General features: G+C 32.7%; 2 protein-coding genes across 5 annotated transcripts in view; both read left to right on the top strand.

The window, feature by feature from the left end:
* RAD54B (RAD54 homolog B) overlaps positions 1 to 19291 on the top strand; it is a 70038-nt gene that overhangs the window by 11158 nt on the left and 39589 nt on the right. The window lies entirely within an intron of this gene.
* Positions 6149 to 17481, top strand: FSBP (fibrinogen silencer binding protein). The gene is made up of 2 exons (XM_010968384.3): positions 6149 to 7127; positions 10996 to 17481. The coding sequence occupies exons 1-2, from the start codon at positions 6754 to 6756 to the stop codon at positions 11522 to 11524; spliced, it is 903 nt and encodes a 300-aa protein (XP_010966686.1). The 5' UTR covers positions 6149 to 6753; the 3' UTR covers positions 11525 to 17481.

The raw sequence follows: 19291 nt of genomic DNA, 5'->3' as shown, positions 1-19291 counted from the left end.
TACAAGGGCTTTTGTGTCTTTTTGACAATCCCCGTCAATTTCTGAGCACTCCTGTACTTTCTGGCATGATTAGAGCTTCCTTGCCCCAGCTATTGAAATTAACCAAGGGTCCTGATTCTTTTTTAATGGAAAGTGGTGTTTAAAAAGTAAGATCTGGACACTAGGTATGCTCATTATTACTGCAATGTTATTGCTTTTAACCCTTCCAACGATCAATGTTAGGATATATATTTTTACACCTGTGTTTCTTTATCTGTCTCTGTATATTAGAACCCATGATTTCCTACAAATATTCCAATTCCAGTTTGGTGCCACAGGATTCAGTCTAGTCTTTACTCTTTCCATAGTTGCAGTACCTTCTTTGACAGTGAAAAAATTCATCACCGTTATCTTAAGTACATTTACTTATTCATTCATTTCACTTGTATGTAACCAGTCTACCAGAAAGGGACCGAAAACTAGTAGGAAATGTTGTTGTGAAAAAAAGCAGTTTGAGATTTTATATCCTTATGAATAATGGTTATTTGAACGAAATTTAGATTTTTCTTATGAAAATTATGATAGCATGATAAGCCTTCTTTTGTTTACATATAACTTTATTGCTTTCTTAGCACTGCCATAAGATGAGTTATTTTTGCAAAATGTTTGTGGATTTCTTAACTCTTGCCAAAGACCTAAAATCTTTTGATATTCAAATCAGTCTCTTTCCAAGTATCTATCACGTTAGCTTTTTACAGTTGATTTCATTATATTGTCACGTGGCCTGCAAAGAGGCTTTGATGTTATAGTTAAGCCTTAAAGGATATTTGAATGGGAACTATATTTTTTAAAAAATTTGTTATCAGTTGATTGGTGAATATTTTTTTCTCTAACAGTGACTCTATTTTTATTTAACTATTTACTTATTTATTTATTTAACTTTTTTTTTTTTTTAAGGAATCAAATACTGAATACTCAGATCCACTTTATCATTTTTTCCCATAGAAAAATATATTAAAAATTTAGGAGACTGTCCTTGTCCTTTAAGTCTCTTTTATAAAGATTTGGGTCAGGGAATAAGTAGGTCTCTGAAATTTGGAGGTGTGTAGAGTTATTTCCCAGTCCAGATTGTTTGGCAATGTCAGGAGCCCAATCTGCTAAAGAGGGGAATCACGATAGGTGTATCCCTATCTCTTTTAAAAACACTAATGAAGATAATTCTCTCCAAAATACTTGTTCTCAGGATAAAGAATGGTTTTTGGGGTAACCTACACACTGGGGCTATTCTGTTGAGTTCCTGTCTTGGACAGAAGTGAATAAGTTTGCTCAAATTTATCCTGGAATCAGGTCAGTAAAAAACAATCCTGGTCATTTGAATATCAACCCTCCCATTTGCATCATTCCATATCATCTTGAATTATGTTTGAAACTACTCAGGTATTATCCAGGACTCAATCAGACTGAGTTATCAAGTTCTCTCCTGAGTATGGAGCATTGCTTGCTTTTTTCCTAAGATGGGGCACTCATGGGAAAAGGCAACAATCAGATGATATACATGTTGAGCAGTGGTTCTTAATTTACGTGAATCTGGAGGGTGTGTGTGTGTGTGTGCGTGTCTGTCTGTCTGTAGGGGAGGCTGTAGTGTAAGACCTAAAATTAAGGCCTAATATTGTGCACTGCTTTGACATCTGCTAAAATCAGGGGGCCTTGAATGGCCTAACTGCAAGTTCTCTTCCCCACTCTGCTCCCTAGTATAAGACCCTTTAGCTAAACAACCCTCCTTATTAAATGGATCAGGTGCAGTTTCTGCTTATCCATGAGTTGCAGGTTTCAGTTCCCTGCCAGCCACAGAATTATTTAAATAAGCTGATCACATCCTCCTGAAGGAGTCAGAGTACACTCCACTCTCTTAATACTACATTTGTTTACTTTTGCTTTTATTTCCATTCTAGGAGCTGGTTTGAAAAAAATACTGCTGTGATTTATGTCAAAGAGTGTTCTGTCTATATTTTCCTCTAGGAGTTTTATAGTACCCAGTCTTACATGTAGGTCTTTAGTCCATTTTGAGTTTATTTTTGTATATGGTGTTAGAGAGTGTTGTAATTTCATTCTTTTACAGGTAGCTGTCCAGTTTTCCCAGCATCACTTATTGAAAGACTGTCTTTTCTCCACTGTATATTTTTGCCTCCTTTGTCATAGATTAATTGTCCATAAGTGTGTGGTTTTATTTCTGGGCTTTCTATCCTGTTGCATTGATCTATACATCTGTTTTTGTGCCAGTGCCATACTGTTTTGATTACTATAGCTTTGTAGTATAGTCTGAAGTCAGGGAGTGTGATTCCTCCAGCTTCGTTCTTTCTCAAGAATGTTTTAGCTGTTTGCCATCTTTTGTGTTTCTATACAAATTGAAACATTTTTTGTTCCAGTTCTGTGAAAAATGCCATTGGTAGTTTAATAGGGATTGCATTGAATCTGTAGATTGCCAAGTAGTTTTAACAAGTGTATTCATGACACTTTTCATAGAGTCTGCTATAGAAGATTGAATACAATATTTTTATAATGTATGTGAAACAGTAATTTATGTAAGATTAATTTTTTGTTTTAAAATTTCAGTAAATCCAGAATTTTAAATCTAACCTAACAGAACACCATCTGTTGCAGTAGAACTTTTCCCCCACGTCTAGTTGAAATTCTTCTTTGACAGATATAGAAGATTAAAAAAATCCATGTTGTGAGTTCATATATGTATTTGATCATGAATCAATACCATTTCTTTGTAAATTTAGAAGTCCTTTGAGATAAAATGTGACCCAAGTATTAATAGGGCAGTATCTCTTATATTGTACAGCTCATTTCAATCTATAGGAAAGTACTTGCAAGTTTTAGAATATTGAATCAACTAATGTTGGATATGTTAGTCTTGTATTCTATAGACAGTTGTGGGTTGCTTAATTGAAGATCTTTCATTTTAAAAATATCTTTTAAAATCTTTTTTCCATAGTTTTCTAACAAAATTTCCATAAGTGAAATTATATATATAATATATATTTATATATAATATATAAATTATATATATAATAAAAAACGTATATTTTCACCATCTCTTTGTCTAAATATGGTTTTCTTTTTTTGTGCAAGAAACCAAGCCATTATATAGCTTACCAAAGTTACAAGGTCAGACCTTGTTACATATCATTTAAAAATATTTCTGGATATTTAATTCTGATTTGAGGTGATTGAACTTCATCAGTTCTTGTTTGTTGAGAGGAAACTGCTTGTCAAATTTACTGTATTTTTTGGCAGTGTCTCTTACTATTGTCTAGTTTATTTTCTTTAACATTTTTTTTATGCACTGATCAGATTATTGTTGTTCTGCTGTGGCAAATTGCATGTGATAGTCAACACTTTTTTTTCCTTTATTGTTCCAATAAAAGTACTAACTTCTTTTTTTAAATATATTTTTATTGAAGTATTGTCAGTTTACAATGTTGTGTCAGTTTCTGGTGTATAGCACAATACTTCAGTTATACATGAAAATACATATATTCATTTTCATATTCTTTCTCACCATAAATTACTACAGGATATTTAATATAGTTCCCTGTGCTATGCAGTATAAACCAATTGTTTATCTATTTTATATATAGTAGTTAGTATCTGCAAATCTAGAACTCCCAATTTATCCCTTCCCACTCCCTTACCCTGCTAGTAACCATAAGTTTGTTTTCTATATCATTGATTCTGTTTCTGTTTTGTAAATAAGTTCCTTTGGATTTTTTTTTTTAAGATTCCACATATAGTGATGATATATGGTATTTTTTTTTTCTCTTTCTGGTTTATTTCACTTAGAATGACATTCTCCAGGTCCATCCATGTTGCTGCAAATGGCATTACTTTATTCTTTTTTATGGATGAGTAGTATTCCATTGTATAAATATAATAGTACTAACTTCTGTATCTCTACTTGATTCTGCATCAGTAGTATACTTTTTTATATTACAAAAATTTGCTCATTATTTTTTTACCTAGAAAAATAATTATATATAATTAAGACTAAGTATTTCAGATTAATAATCAACTACCATTTACACAGGGTATAACTAATTTGTACTATCTGCATAAAATATTCAAACAAATCCATTAAATGTTACATCAGTACATAGAAAAAAATCATTCAAACAGAATCAATTTGAGATCTACTTGCTGGTGATGTGATTATGTGTAATGTCAAAGAAAAATTATACCAAACAAGTTAAACAGGCAAGAAGACTTTACTCAAAGCTATTGCAATAGGGGAGAGAGACTGAACTCAATTTCTAATACAACAGGGATTTATAGCCAGTGGGCAGGGTAAGCAAGTCAGTGGATGGAAAATTACTGAGAGGAACTTGGTTGGGTGTTAAGGATGGGAGTATGAAGAATTTGGTTAGGTGTCAAGGGTTGGGGAATTCTCCATAAACTGACTTAGCAGGATTCTTGCTAAGGGCCTAGTTGAGAAGAGGGCTCAGAGGAGCCTGACTAACGTTTGGTCAAGGAGGGAGTTCTTGTCAGTGTGAACCAAAATACTGCAATGTGAATGAAAATACTGCAACCGTATCAGTAAACAAAGAATGCTGAAACCAAGTCATCAGCAGCTGCCGCCACCCCCCAGTGAGGACAGGCCTGTAGCCCGGCCTCTGCAGCCACTCACAGTGGTGTACTCTGAGTGGACTCAGAATAAGAAAGGACTGCTGGCCCTAAATAGCTAGGTGCTTGTCAAAGGAATGAATTCAGTGAGCCCAAATGTTTGCTTCCTCCCATACATAGAAACGCACTAAATTCTTTAACTTGATATGCCCGTTTTTCTTTAGATAACAAGTAATCTTTTATTGTTCCAACTACCTGGTCTTTGTTGTAAAGCTCCTATGTATCCTAGCTCCTCCCCTACCTCTTCGGAGCAGCCCCTCAGAGCCGTCTGAGAGGCTGTCATCCCAGCTCGAGTCCTCCCACCAAATAAAACATAACTCAATTTTTAGGCTGCGCATTTATTTCTGTCGACATCAGTAATACTAGAAAGAATAGTATCACATGTGACAAAAGGGTTAAGTAAAATGTAATCCTACCAACACAATAAAGTTGTGTTTAATAGGAAAATATGCTGCTTGTTTAAAATTTTTGTTTAAATTAATTAAAATACAATAAAATTTAGAGTTCAGTCCCTCAGCCCCATTAGCACATTTAAAATACTCAATAGCCATATGCGGTTCATTGCTCCTGCATTAGACAGTGAAGTTCTAGGCTTCAAAAACAATTTGTTCCAAAAATAACAAAATATTATCTAAGGAAAGGATATATCCTGTGTCAGGTTGTTGGACCGGGTCAGTTTTCAATTTGCATCTCTATGGACAAGGATCATTTGCATGATTTCCCTGACAGAAAGCACATTTAAAACTTTTAGCACATTGTCTGGCTCATAGTGAGAACTTGATAAATATAATTTAAGTTTCTTCCATTGAAAGAATGAAAAATAAGGTAATTGAAAATTTATGGCATTTCTGTAGTTTGCTGGATAGGGCTATATCTAGATTTAGTTTTGTTTTCCTTGGCCTTGCTTAGTGCTTGGAACATTTTTATGGGTATTCAGTAATTGTTTGATTGACTGGAACTGTATTTGAGTGTGTTCTAATTCATTCTCCTATCTGGAGAAACATGTATGTCAGGAGAAAGAGGCTTATTTTGTTTACATTGTCATTTATCATGTTTTCAGGCAGGGACTAGAAAATATATTCTAAGCACACAAATTGGTGGCCTTGCAAATGGCTAGACTAGCTGTTTGCGCTGATGGTCGAAATTGTTTGAATATAGCTGAATAAAAATCTTGCTTCATAATAATAGCAAATGCGATTTTGTTGTGTGCAGTCTTAAGGTATTATTATGCCGTTCTCACCGTGAATGGTGTTTTTTAGACAAGGTAAAGCAGGCTAGCATATCCCTGAACGTTACAGCTGCAATAATCATAATTTATATCTGCTTTAAAATCATACTTTGTATCTGCTTTAAAGGTTTAGTGTTCAACAAAAATTCCTTCGTAAGTAACTGAAGAAAAATGCGCAGTGGCTACTGTAGACTGCAAAGTGAAGGAGAAGCTTAGCTTTACTGTGGAGCCTGAGTCTGGGTGTAACCTAACTAGCTAGAGGATATGCAGTTCCTGATTGACAGCAGGACCAGCATTATGCAGATTTTGTAAGAGAGAACAGCAGCTCAGACACAGTGATTAGAGGCTCTCTTAGGAATCACTACATTCCCCACTCATTCTTTAGTTTTTCATTTTTCTGTCTACTGGATTTGTAAACAAATAGCACAAAACAGTTCCTCTTTTGTTTTTATCAAAGTGATACCGCAATGCTGTTTCAGTCTGTGAGCCAGGCAAACGTGTTGAAACTCGATATTCTCCCTAAATTAGCTAATTTTTAGCTGTGTTCCATGCTTATCTCTGGACCTTTGTGTATTAAATCCTAACTCGAGCTGTTCTCTTTATACACAAGTGTGTTTTGCTTGTGCCTTCCTGTCTTCTTCAGTGAGAAGCTTTATGTAGGTCAGGCTTGGCTTAAGCAGATTTCCTGAACCTGCGTCAGCTTAAGCTGGAGGAATTTTAATAAACCCTCCCCTGTAGGCGTGGGCCTAAATGAGGCCAGCCTAGTTAAGCCTGATCTTTTTCTGTTTGTGAAAAGAGCTGAGCAGAGCTGAAGGCTGCATGGTGGTTTCAGAAACTGCCTACTTAATTTGAAAATAACAATGGTAGGAAAAGCTAGATCTTCCAATTTTACCTTATCTGAAAAGCTTGATCTGCTAAAGCTTGTGAAGCCCTATGTTAAAATTCTCGAAGAACACACTAACAAACATTCAGTGATAGTGGAAAAGAATAGATGTTGGGATATCATAGCAGTTAACTATAATGCAATTGGAGTAGACCGCCCTCCTCGAACAGCGCAGGGCCTGCGCACTCTTTACAAAAGGCTCAAAGAATATGCCAAACAGGAGCTATTGCTGCAAAAAGAGACCCAATCAGATTTTAAAAGCAATATTTCTGAGCCAACCAAGAAAGTTATGGAGTTGATTCCCCAGATTTCCAGTTTTTGCCTGGTAAGAGACAGGAACCACATACAAAGGTAAGCTTTATTTTATTTTGTTGTGGAAAATTATGGCGCCTCCTATCTATTGGGCTCTGGCTTAGCTGTGCTGGAGATATGCATAGTAAGCATCCCCACGATGGGAGCAGTGAATGGTGCCTTTGTTTTGCGTTCTTAAAAAAGAAAAGTGAGGCTATAAGGAATTTTTCTGCTGCATTTGATTTAAGCCACTTTTCATTGTCTTCCCCTCCCCCTTCTCTCCCTCTGTAGTTTCTAAAAAGTAAAGGTTAGGGAGGAATAAATGGGATGCAGTTTGTGACATCCCCTCATAAACTTTTTAAGCTTTAAAATTAAATTGTTTAATTAGCTTCTGAGAGGTACTTTTTTCGTATTTCATTTAATATTACATTTCATTGGAATTTTCAGTTTTGTATAAAGTTAGCAGTTTCAGGGGAAATGGAATTCTTGCTATTTTATGAATTGTCACTGCCTACATTTACTGAATATTAATTAAGCTGAAAACCTAAAATCAACAATTAAGTAAACTTGCTAATGGTATTATTGTATGTATTAAGACAGTTTAAATTTTTTTCTAACTTATATTCAAAGTAAAAAAGACAAGGAAACACAAGAAGAGGAGTTAATACCTAATTAGGGATTCAGATTACTTAATAAAATTAAAAGTTTTTGTTGTTTTTACATATTAATGATCTAGTTTCACTTTGATTTTGGGTCATGCAGAAAAGGGTAAGCTCTCCCATACTGTTTTGCAAGGGTATCAAACTATGAATTTTAATATACCAGTAAGAGCAACTGGATTAGAAACAGGTTTTTGGTTAAATTGTGCTCCATATAACTACTTGCCTGGAAATCTTCAAAAACTATTATCTTACTACTTACTAATTCAAAATTGAATCCCTGGCAAAAGATAAAAATTGAAGCCACTTTCTTCTTCTGAATCATTTAGAGTAATTTAAACAAATTGTAAACTCCTTGTTAGTTGAGGTACCTTTCAAACAAAACTTTACAAGGTGCTTTCCTATTGGTGGAAGAGTCATTACATAAGCAAAATTATTGATTACCTGTGAAGTCCCTTTAACATTAGGGGAGAAACGGGAAAAACCTTTTTAGCAAACATAATTGTTATTTTGATAATTTACTACGGTAATGTTTTTGAGCCCAGCTTCTTACCGTGGTTGAGAGCATAGTGAAAAATAATACCAGTGGGAATCTAAGACGTGGATACACAGTATATTAATTCATGGGGTCACTGTTCTCTGTGATGACAAATGATTAAATCCCAATATGCTGAATGTCCAAAAGAACTCCACAGTAAGACTGTTTTATACTTACGAAATTTTTTTACCTGTTTGAACCGTAAAGAACAGTGGCTTTACATTACAGGTATAAAACCACCTTTTTGGCATGTATAGACTTTTATAATTTGAAAACTACACATAGAAACTGTAGTTTTATTAAGTTGTGTATTTTAAAAATACAATGATATGGAAGAGAAATATATAAGATACAAGTATCTGTTTACATTTGGAACGTTTGTGTGTGTGTATATGTGTGTATATGGTATATATACATATGCATACATACAACATATATACCTACACAGTCAGTCTTGGGACACCAACATTTCTCTGTTTAAGTGAGTTAATTAACACTTTGTAAAGCTACCATTTAAACAATCAGTTTTTCAGATTTTAAAGGTAAGACTGTCAGAAATGTGCCACTTAAATGCTTACTTGTGTTAGTGTTCCTGCACTGCCACTTTCTGTATACTAGCACTTTCATTTAATATATTTATGTATTTAATATATTTATTTGATTGCTGTCATCTTGAATCTTATCTCAGAAGTTTATAATTATATTATCATCTTAATTATGCTTCTATATAAATGTATTAATCTCATCAGTTTAGCCTGTTTAAGGATATAGAGCTATTTTGTAAGGCTGTTTATTTCTATAAATCACATTGATTTATGTCTTAATTTTACCTATTTCTAACATCAAATTATATTTTGTTTTTGTAATCTGATCCTCAAAGTTCATATTCATAAATTTTAGAAGTCCTTCTCTATTTTATCATTTTTGATGACCCTCTGTAAGTCATTTTTTTAAACTTTGTTATGCCTTATTTGTAATGTTTTAACTAAAATGGAATGGAAGATTCCAGATATAAGGCGTATTTTTAATTTACATGAGAGTATGCTGTCAGTGTTCAACTGTGAGTCTTATGCTCTATTATATATACTAATTTGGAATAGTAATTATGTGGATTTATAAAATTTAATTTTCATCTGTGGTTTTAACTTTTTCCCATTCCAGATTTAGAGATATTAATAAAAGCAAATTTTGCTAATTTGAATTAGATTTATATTCCATTGTTTTGCTTTTGAAAATCATAAAATGACAAAAAAAGACAAGAATGAAAATGAAGGAATTTGTATAGTCTACAAATAGATTTTTCATAACATACTATGTATATCTTATTATTTCATTTGTAACCCTTAGAAAAATATCTGATATTTCTGGCAATTTAATGCTCTTAGACATATGGGGAGTTTAAATTTTTTCCTTATGTTCTACTTGAACTTGCTCCAGCATTTTAATCATCCATGTAGAATGTATTCTTAACTATGTTATCTATCACTTAAAAAATGTTCTTTAAATAATGTTTAAGTACAGCATTTCCATTAATACCCCAATAATCTCTTTCCCCTCTATAACTCTTATTTTTTAATTTATTTTGTATTGAAGTATGGTTGGTTACAGTATGTCAGTTTCTGGTGTACAGCATAATGTTTAAGTCATACATATACATACATACATACATTCATATAACTCTTATTTTTAAGTTAGGCAGAAGCATAACTTAAAAAAAAAACCTTAACAAACATTATATATTCTTAATTCACAGCTTCATATTACACATGAAATTATTTAAAAACCAACAGAATTTTAAGGTACATTATGTTTATGTCATAACAAATATTGTTATGTCGAAGTTTAAGTTATGCTAAAACTGTAGTTGCCTCTAATAGGAATGCATACTTTATGGAAATTTCATGTAAATTTATTAAACTTTCAATATATAAGCCATTTAAAAACATTGCATTAAAAAAGCCATTTAATTTATTCAATCATTCAACATATGATGACTGCCTACTAGGTGCCAAGTATAGTATTATGCTGGGTGCTGGGAAGACCCTTGCCCTTGTGCACTTCACCTGACCACTGGTTGAAAGACTTAAGACCACCTGAGTCATGGTTTAGGATAAGTAAAGGGGAAACATCATTGCATCTGAAATTGGGGTGGTTAGGAGAACCCTCTAATAGTTGGGCATGCCATACACAATCCTGATTTTTTTTTTCTTTTTTTTGGTGACAAATACAGAAATCAGTACCTCTCAGAGTTTGTCTTTCACTGTCCTCCTGGAAGTCATGGACCTTGGTGATTTTTAAATCAGTCAGATTTTAAGATAAAAATCCAGGAGAGTAGAAGCAGGAAGTCTAGGACTAAGGTGTGGGAATAACAAGGCCCAAAATGAACTAAATAACACTTTACAGTATTTAAGAACCTTAGGCTTGTAGGGACAATTAGGGCCAGACATGCCTTTTCTTTTTTATTTGCCTTAGTGGCCTTGTGTAGTATTTGTAATTTCTTGTCTTCTAAAGAGCCCAATTTTAAAGTTAAAATGGGAGAGAGCTGTATATATGTATATTATTAAAATCCCAACTTTAGTCACTTTATTATTCCAAAGGTTAAAATATTTTTTGCTTCATAATTTTCTTTGTAGCTTTAAAACTTGATAATGTATGTTAAATGTGAAATTATGCTATAAATATGTTCTTGTCTTCATTTGATTTACATTTTATAATGCTTTTTTGTGTGCAGTAGTGCAAACGTGGATGAGGAAACACAGGCTGGTGCCAGTTCCCTACAGGTAATGTTGGATCACCATCCAGTTGCTATTACAGAGGAGGTGAAGCAAGAAGAAGACATTAAACCCCCTCCTCCGTTGGTTTTAAATTCTCAACAGAGTGATACATTAGAGCAAAGAGAAGAACATGAATTAATACATGTTATGGAAAGATCTTTGTCACCGTCACTTTCCTCTGTTGATATGAGAATGACATCGTCTCCATCTTCTATCCCAAGGAGAGATGATTTTTTTCGGCATGACAGTGGAGAACATTTTAGGTCACAATTAGGGTATGATCCTCAGATTCTGCAAATGCTGAAAGAGGAGCATGAAATAATTTTAGAAAATCAAAAAAATTTTGGATTATATGTTCAGGAGAAGAGGGATGGATTGAAAAGAAGGCAGCAGCTAGAGGAAGAGCTGCTAAGAGCAAAAATTGAAGTGGAGAAGCTAAAAGCAATTCGCTTACAGCATGATCTACCTGAATATAATAGCCTCTAAGATTTTTTTTCTTTCTCAGTCTTACATTTTGATAATTTTAATTTTGGCCAAGTTACTTTCATTTGGGAATATCCTGAAGTGAGTACATATTCTTTAAAAATTGTTTTTAGTCTATTATGAAAAGGGTTTTTTGACATGATTTTCTAATTATTTTCTTTTGAGATTCTTTTCCTGCCAAAGTTGTGTCAGAGGAGACCTGGTGAAATAGAATAGTGAGATAAGATCCAGAGTCTCCTAACACAAATGCTGAAACACTGATTGGCATGGTTATAAATCTTTTTTCTTCCTCCAGTTTTTTTTTTTCTCTAAGTTTAATTGTTGGCCTTACAAAAGATATTTTATTTTGATCATTAACATATAGCATACATATAAATACATAAATATTCTTTCACCGTTCTGAATCTTCAACTTTTTTTTTTGATGGAAGTACTGGGTATTGAACCCAGGACCTCTGCGTGCTAAGTATTCACTCTCTCACTGAGCCCCTGAATCTTCAACATTTTACGATAGTGCTTTGAAAGCTGTAGTTCAGGGTTTTTAAGTCAGTCTAGTTTAGAAGCAGTACTAAACTGCAAGAAGCTTGTCTATATGACATTGATTTTTATGCTTTCATTCTTTGAAAGTGTAAGTCCTTGGGCTTTAGAAAAGGAAGTTAATGGGAGAATGCTTTTTCTCACCTCAATTTCAAGGTAATGAAACTGAGGTCCAGGGAGAACTCAATGATTAACTTGATGTAAAAAGCTCTTTATGGCAGAGCAAGGACCAGCACTCAGTTTTTGCTTCTCTGTAATTTTTCCCCTCTGCTATTCTATAGAAGTAAAAATCCACTAAAATATCCTACACAATAAAAAAATAAAAACATATCTGTCCTTAAAATTGCTTTTAAAGATTGATGGGTTGTGGAATCGGGAATTGTGTCAGTTACTCCCATCCTCCTTTTTTTTTTTGTCCAGCAAAATAAGATGCTCTGTTGGAGCTGTTATATATTTTGACTATAGGATTTAAAATGTCTTAATTCATTTTGAATGTCTTATTCTTAAAAAGATTTCTCACAGTAAAATCACAATAAAAGCTCTAATGAACAATATTAACATTTTACTTAGAATAAAATAGCAACAAATTATAATTTGTAGTGTCAGTAGTCTTTTAATTTTTTTGTAAATATTGCTATTTCAATATTTGTGGAAATAAAACTTTGATTCTTAAAGCATACATATTACATTTATGTTAAATCTCTAATAGGTGTGTTACTTAAGGATTTCTATTTTTGCTGGGGCTTTGTTGAGGAAGGATATTTAAGCCAAATTTTAGAATGGGGTGCGTAGGATTTCAGCAGTATAGAAAAGGTGTTTATGTCAGAGTGAGCAGCATGAAAAAAGGCATAGAGAAAGGGGAAAAGTGGGTCAAAGTGTATGAGTACACGCACGGTGCTCAAGCCCGGTGGTTTTTAAGTGGACGTAGAGAGGGCTGGTTGGGTTGTGATAACCTGGACCGGGACACACACCTTGACTAATTGCAGTAGCTGCTGTTTAGCTCCAGCAAAATTTTTACGTGTGGAAATAAGCCAGAAACCTGCATTTTTATGAGAAATTTTCCATTTTTGAAACATTTGGAAATAGTTTAAAATGTTTAAAACAATACATAGACAAACATGTGAGTGGTCCTCATTCAGCGAGTGGGCTAGTGGCCTTTGGAGTAGAGCAGTGGTTCACCAAGTATAGATTTTGACCAGCAGCGTCAGCATTGCTTGAGAATGTGTGAGAAATGGAAATCCATCCCTTTTGGGTCCAGAGCTTGCGGGGGTGAAGTCCAGCAAAAACTCTTTAGAGATTCTGATGCAATCTAAAACCCACCCCCAGAGAACACTGTAATAGAGTATTCTGGAGCCTAACATGGTACCTAAATCATACTAGATTCTCAAAAATTTTTGTTGAAGAGTAGGTGAGGGTAAATTGAGGGATATCAGTATGGAAGTTGGAAGCTGATTGGTACCAGATTATGGATTACATTAAATGCTGTTTTTAAGGAATCAAATGTATGATGGAAAGCCATGGAAGGCTTTTGACGAGGGGCATATGATTTAATGTCATAATAGCAGCATTTCAGGGTGGGCATTGTAGTGAGGGGAAATTAAATCTAAAATTTAGGTTATGGCTATAGGAAAAGAAAGAATAAAAATAAAATGGCCTCTATGGTACTGTAGTAGCTTGTTGACTGCTTAATTTCATTGGCATTTTATATCTGCTATAAAAAGGTTAGATATTTTATTATAAAAAGCCTTGAATGTATGATATGATATATCTTTTTGACAATTTCGGCTTCTTTATGCTGTGACTTTTCTTTCAGTCTGATGAATCTTATAATTCTTACTTAGGTGATGTTTTTACAATATAAATCTAGTAAATCTTTACTGTAGTAAGCTTTAACTTTTTGAAATTATTGAGAACAAATGACCATACAAAATGTAATTCATATTACAATCTTAGCATGGTACTACTCAGAATTGTTAATGAATGTTCAGTTTGAATGCTGACTTTGTATAGCTAAGTCAGTTTTCCAAGTGTTTTCTGTGGAACATTAATTCTGTGAGATGTTTTTAGGAAAGTTATGTGTTCAAAAAAGTACAGCATACATCTTTTGGTGGCTAGGGTCTAAAATAAGTGTGGAAGGTAAAAAAATGTACACTATACAAAATTGTCCTTGAAAATTCTTTTGCTGTCCAGAAAATAGTGTAAACATAGTCTATTACAGTCATATTTTTCTCCAAGCGTTTAAGATTGTTGTTTCGTTGCCTGTGTCAGGTAACAAATTTGTTAGCATTTAGGGACTGAGTAGAATAAAAAAATCTTATTTTTTCATATTTTTAAACACTCGAATTACAGCCACTGCAGTGATTTTTCTGCAGCAGTTTTTCTGAGTCAATCTTGTTTTGATATTAATTGGCAAAAATTAACATGCATGTGATTCTGCTTCATTTTCGTTGCTCCACCTCCCCACACATGCAACTGTAATTAGCATAGTATCGTTTATGAGAATTCTTGTACAAAGAAGGACTTATTTGACCATTGAACTCTTTGGAGTCTATTTGTTATTATCTTACAGAGTATCTTAGGGAAATTCTGAGCTAAAGGTTTTTTTTGTTTTGAGTGAAGTACAGTCAGTTACAGTGTGTCAGTTTCTCGTGTACAGCACAATGTCCCAGTCATGCATATATATATGTATATTCGTTTTCATATTCTTTGTCATTAAAGGTTATTATAAAATATTGAATATAGTTCCCTGTGCCATACAGAAGAAACTTTTTTTTGATCTATTTTTATATATAGTGGCTAACATTTGCAAATCTATAAAGTTTTTTTCTTTTTGTATTGAGACTTTTTTGAGTTTCTGACTACTTACCAACGTACATTAGCAGTTTTTACTGAGGACAGTTTTCACTAAGGGGACTATACAGGGACAAATTCTGATAGTACCAATGGAATACAGCTGAAGTCACCAGACGTCCTATGTACTGTAGAGAACTCTTTGGGGCTGTGAGCTTTACTTACAAAATGTAATGCTGGAAAGACATAGAAAAGTGTGATTTTATTTTAAAAATGTAGACTTGGTTCTGTAGAAATACATTAAATTTGAAAAATATACTAAGTCAAAAGACTATTTCATCCAACATATTAGTAATTTAGTTAGTGAATAGGCTGTTCTTGCCACTTTCTTGTCTTTTCTTATCCATCTAATCTTAAGTGGGTACATTGTTTTTTTACAACTTACAATTTTTGCAACCTAGGTATGATTTATAATAGCATCCTGATAAAGTTAATGATGCTCTTTCATTTCTAATAAGTGCTAGATTTCTTAAAATATTCAAATTAAATACTTTTCTTTTGTGTATAATGAGACATCAACTTGGTGTTATTAAGATTCACTCTACCCTATTGCATCTTATGTGAAAATGTTTAAAATATCAGTTATTTTCCATGTGCCTTCTTTTAAAATAATGTCAAATTTTAAGTAGATATGTTTAGATAATTGAGCATGGTAAGTTGTAATTAATATATCCTGTAGATGATAGTGGTTAAATGCTTTGTCATTACATGTTCTTTTAAATGCAAGGTAATACATTGTACTGATTTGTGTTCTCTTTTTTGTGCCATGAAACAAAAAGTTCAGTACTATAGAGGTAAAATTCTTTGATGAGGCATAATTGAAATGTTTCTTTAGATGACTGTACTATAATAGATGCCAAATGTACCATGCCTAAATTTCATAATATATTTTTTTCAAATGTTAAGATCCACAGATTCTCAAAATCAATTAAATATTTGATGGTGACTTTGATTGTAAATAATTAAAAATAATTAGGTGAAATATGGTTGCAATTCTTAAATACAAAAGAGTAAATTCTTAAAATATGCAACCTACTTAAACATTGACAGTCATGCTAGATCTTTGTATATAATTTTGAGAAATTGGTTCAGTGTTTTTTATATGTTTCATTAAAAGTAGCAGCTATAATTTGAATTTGTTATTTATTTTTAGTTTTCAGTTCATTTGTAAATAGTAGAAAAGCAAAGTAAATAAAGAAAAATAGAAATACCATTCAAGTTAGTTCAAACAATTTAAACTAAAATGGATGTATTGTTAGACTTACACTTTGTTAGATCTTTTGTGATTTTAAAATTATGTGTGAATTCACCTCTGTTACAAAGATTAAGAAACCCTTCAAATATACAGAAAAAGTTAAAAACTTCAACTTTTCTGTAAACATCACATGCCTACCACCTACATTCTACATTTAATGTTTTGTTATATTTGTTTTATAACATTTTTATTCACCTATCCAGCCATTCATTTTTTAAAAGAAAACAATTATTTTTAAAAAGTTGCAGAATTAAAGTATTTTTCCCTTAAAACTTTAACATGAGTATTATGAACTGGGGTTCAATATTTATTTGTGGGTGTGGTTTTTTTTAAGTAAGATTTGCCAACAGTGAACTGCACTAATCTTAAATGTACCATTTGATGAGTTTTGACAAGTGACTACACCTGTGTAGCTTAAATTCCCATCAAGATTTAGAATATTATCATCACCCCAAAAAGTTCTCTTTTGCCCCTTCCTAATCAATCCCCTGGCACCTCAGGCAACCACTGTTCTAACTTTTAAAAAACCACAGGTAAATTTGGCCTGTTCAAGAACCTAATATAATTGAAGTCATACAGTATGGACTGTTTGTTTCTGTTTTCTTTCACCCATCTTAATGTTTTTAATATTCATCCACTCTCTTATCAGTAGTTCATCATTGCTTTTTGTTGCTGAGTAGTATTCCATTTAATAGATATACCATTTGTTTATCCATTATCTTTTGATGGACTTCTGGGCTATTTCCAGATTTTAGCTATTATGTATATTCTTGTGTAAATTTGGTATAGACTTAAATGCTGGATTAGGGAAGATATATGTTTAAATCTTTAAGAAACTGCCAGACCTTTTCTCAAATTGATTGTATCATTTTACACTTTGATCAACAGTGTATGACTTTTAAAATAAAGCTTTGCATGTTCATTGATTCGAATATCAGAATTGAAATTGGTGAATAACTTTTCTGATATTTAAATAAATTAAAAATGCTAGGCAGATAGTTTGGATATCTGGAATATTGTAGTTTTATTGATTTTTTTCTATTTAGCACTTACTTGCATGTATGCTTTGATATAAGATATTGAGAAATATGATGAAATGTGTAGTCCCTGCAATGCTCTTAAAATATACTGAAAATGACCTTTAATGCAAAGAAATATCTTCTAGGTTTATTTTATGCATAATGATACTTGTACTTAGTTGACATTCAATTTCCCTTATTAGATAAAGAAAACTATGGATGATTACCAGTTTGAAGGAGTTTGTATAGTAATGTTTATATATTTTAGTGTAATAAAAACTGTATGTTTCAAACCTTAAATTCATATTGCAGTTATATATTAATACATATTAAAAGTTCTGGTAGGTTTTGATAATTTTGAAACTCAAAAAACACAGTCTGCGAGAGTTTTTACATTTTTTGTTGAATATGTTATGAGACATTTTGAATTTTATTTGCTCCATTGAGAAGTATGTGTGTATTTGGAATTGTTAAAAGGAAAAAAAAGAATATTATGGAATGTATAATTAAGCTACCCAACCCTACAGTGACTATTCTTAGGACTCATTCATTAAGATAATAATGTCCACTATTAATATTAAAATGACAGTGTCTCCCACTTCCTCTTTTATCTAAGCATGGCTTTAAGCATTCTTACCTCGTGAATCTTGCTGTATGATTCAAGTCTTGTTTATGAAGACCATTTTTGGTATTGATTTGGGAGGTACATTACAGATCAAGGAAGATATTGGTCAGAACCAAGTTTAGAAATAGAAATTAAAGGCAAAGTGGAATTGTTAGGGGTGCTTAGTCTGGGACATAGCAAATTAGTCAACATTTTATGTATTACAAGTAGTCAACATATAGGAAGTTATGTTTAATTCCCAGTTATCTTCATTCTACTTTTTTGCAATTATTTACCCCCTCCTTTCCCTGCCCTATGGCCTATATTTAAATTGGGACTAAGTGGAAAAGGGACAAGGGCAAGATGGTGATGATAGTAGTTAACATTTAGAAAACGCTTACTGCATCTTCTAAGTGTTTTACATATATTAGCTAATCTAATACAAGTCTATGAAGTAGGTATTAGTATGACATTCATTTGAAATTCATTAGTGGGCAGAGGGGTAAGTAACTTGTCCAGGGTCACATAGCCAGTACTCCAGATTCAAACTCAGCCAGTCTGGCTCTAGAGTACATGTTTTTTTCCTCCTTCTGTTCTGCAAAAGAAAGGATATGTCTGAGTCTGAGAATCTTATGGTATTTCAAAGTTATTGTAAGAATTCCTGAATTCTCAGAATTTAATTACTGTCTTTCATTTTATTCAGCCTTTTTTTTTTAAAGCAGTGGAAGTGTGGCCATAACATCAGGCCCTGGGAATACAACAGGGTATTTGACTGTAGGATATTTTTCCTAGCCATTTTGATGAAGACACTCTTTTTATTCCCTCTTTACAGCAATCCTGAGGAATTGCATTTTTCTCTTGGGTAACCAAATAAAAAACAGGAACAAATTTTAAAAATGCAGAAAGATATTTTCAGTCTTTCATTCCGTACATAGCGACTGCTACTGGTAGAAATAATGCAAAAAGAAAATGAATTAAAATTGGCTAAAATTACACACCACAAATTTTTTAGAATTCAAAAACCAATCAAAGCATCTGGTCTTTTTCGTCAATGCTAAAAACTGCAAAACTTTATCTGGAAAAATCAAGGTTGGTAAAACAATAAAAATAACACATGACAGCTAATCTATCTAAAAACTAGTAACTTTTTTTGACTAAAAACTCTTGGAGTTATACAATCTTGATAATATTTTGACAGCAAAACTGCATTTGGTAGAAATAATGATTATAAAAGAAAATTCATGTTGGCAAAAGCTATAATCAGTAAATACTATACATAAAGAAGTAACTGATGAATCAAAGCTTTGTTATAATGCTTACTTGGAAAATAATGGGTCCTGAAGGTAATAATTCATTAAAATGAAAATAAAAATGTGCAATAATGCGGATGAGTTCCAAGTTAATTTCTAAGGCTACTTTCTCAATGAAAATTAATTTTGAGGTAATTCTGTTTTAATTTAATGTTTTTATAAACATGAAGTCAAAATGTGCCTAGAATCAAAATGG

This window comes from Camelus bactrianus, chromosome 25 (assembly GCF_048773025.1).
Source record: "Camelus bactrianus isolate YW-2024 breed Bactrian camel chromosome 25, ASM4877302v1, whole genome shotgun sequence".
NCBI lineage: Eukaryota > Metazoa > Chordata > Mammalia > Artiodactyla > Camelidae > Camelus > Camelus bactrianus.
This window is presented reverse-complemented; position numbering and strand designations above follow the sequence as displayed.

Coding starts and splice junctions, on each gene's coding strand:
- FSBP (XM_010968384.3), top strand. CDS start 6,754: ATGGTAGGAAAAGCTAGATCTTCCAATTTTACCTTATCTGAAAAGCTT. Junction 7,128..10,995: donor GACAGGAACCACATACAAAG/GTAAGCTTTATT, acceptor TTTTGTGTGCAG/TAGTGCAAACGTGGATGAGG.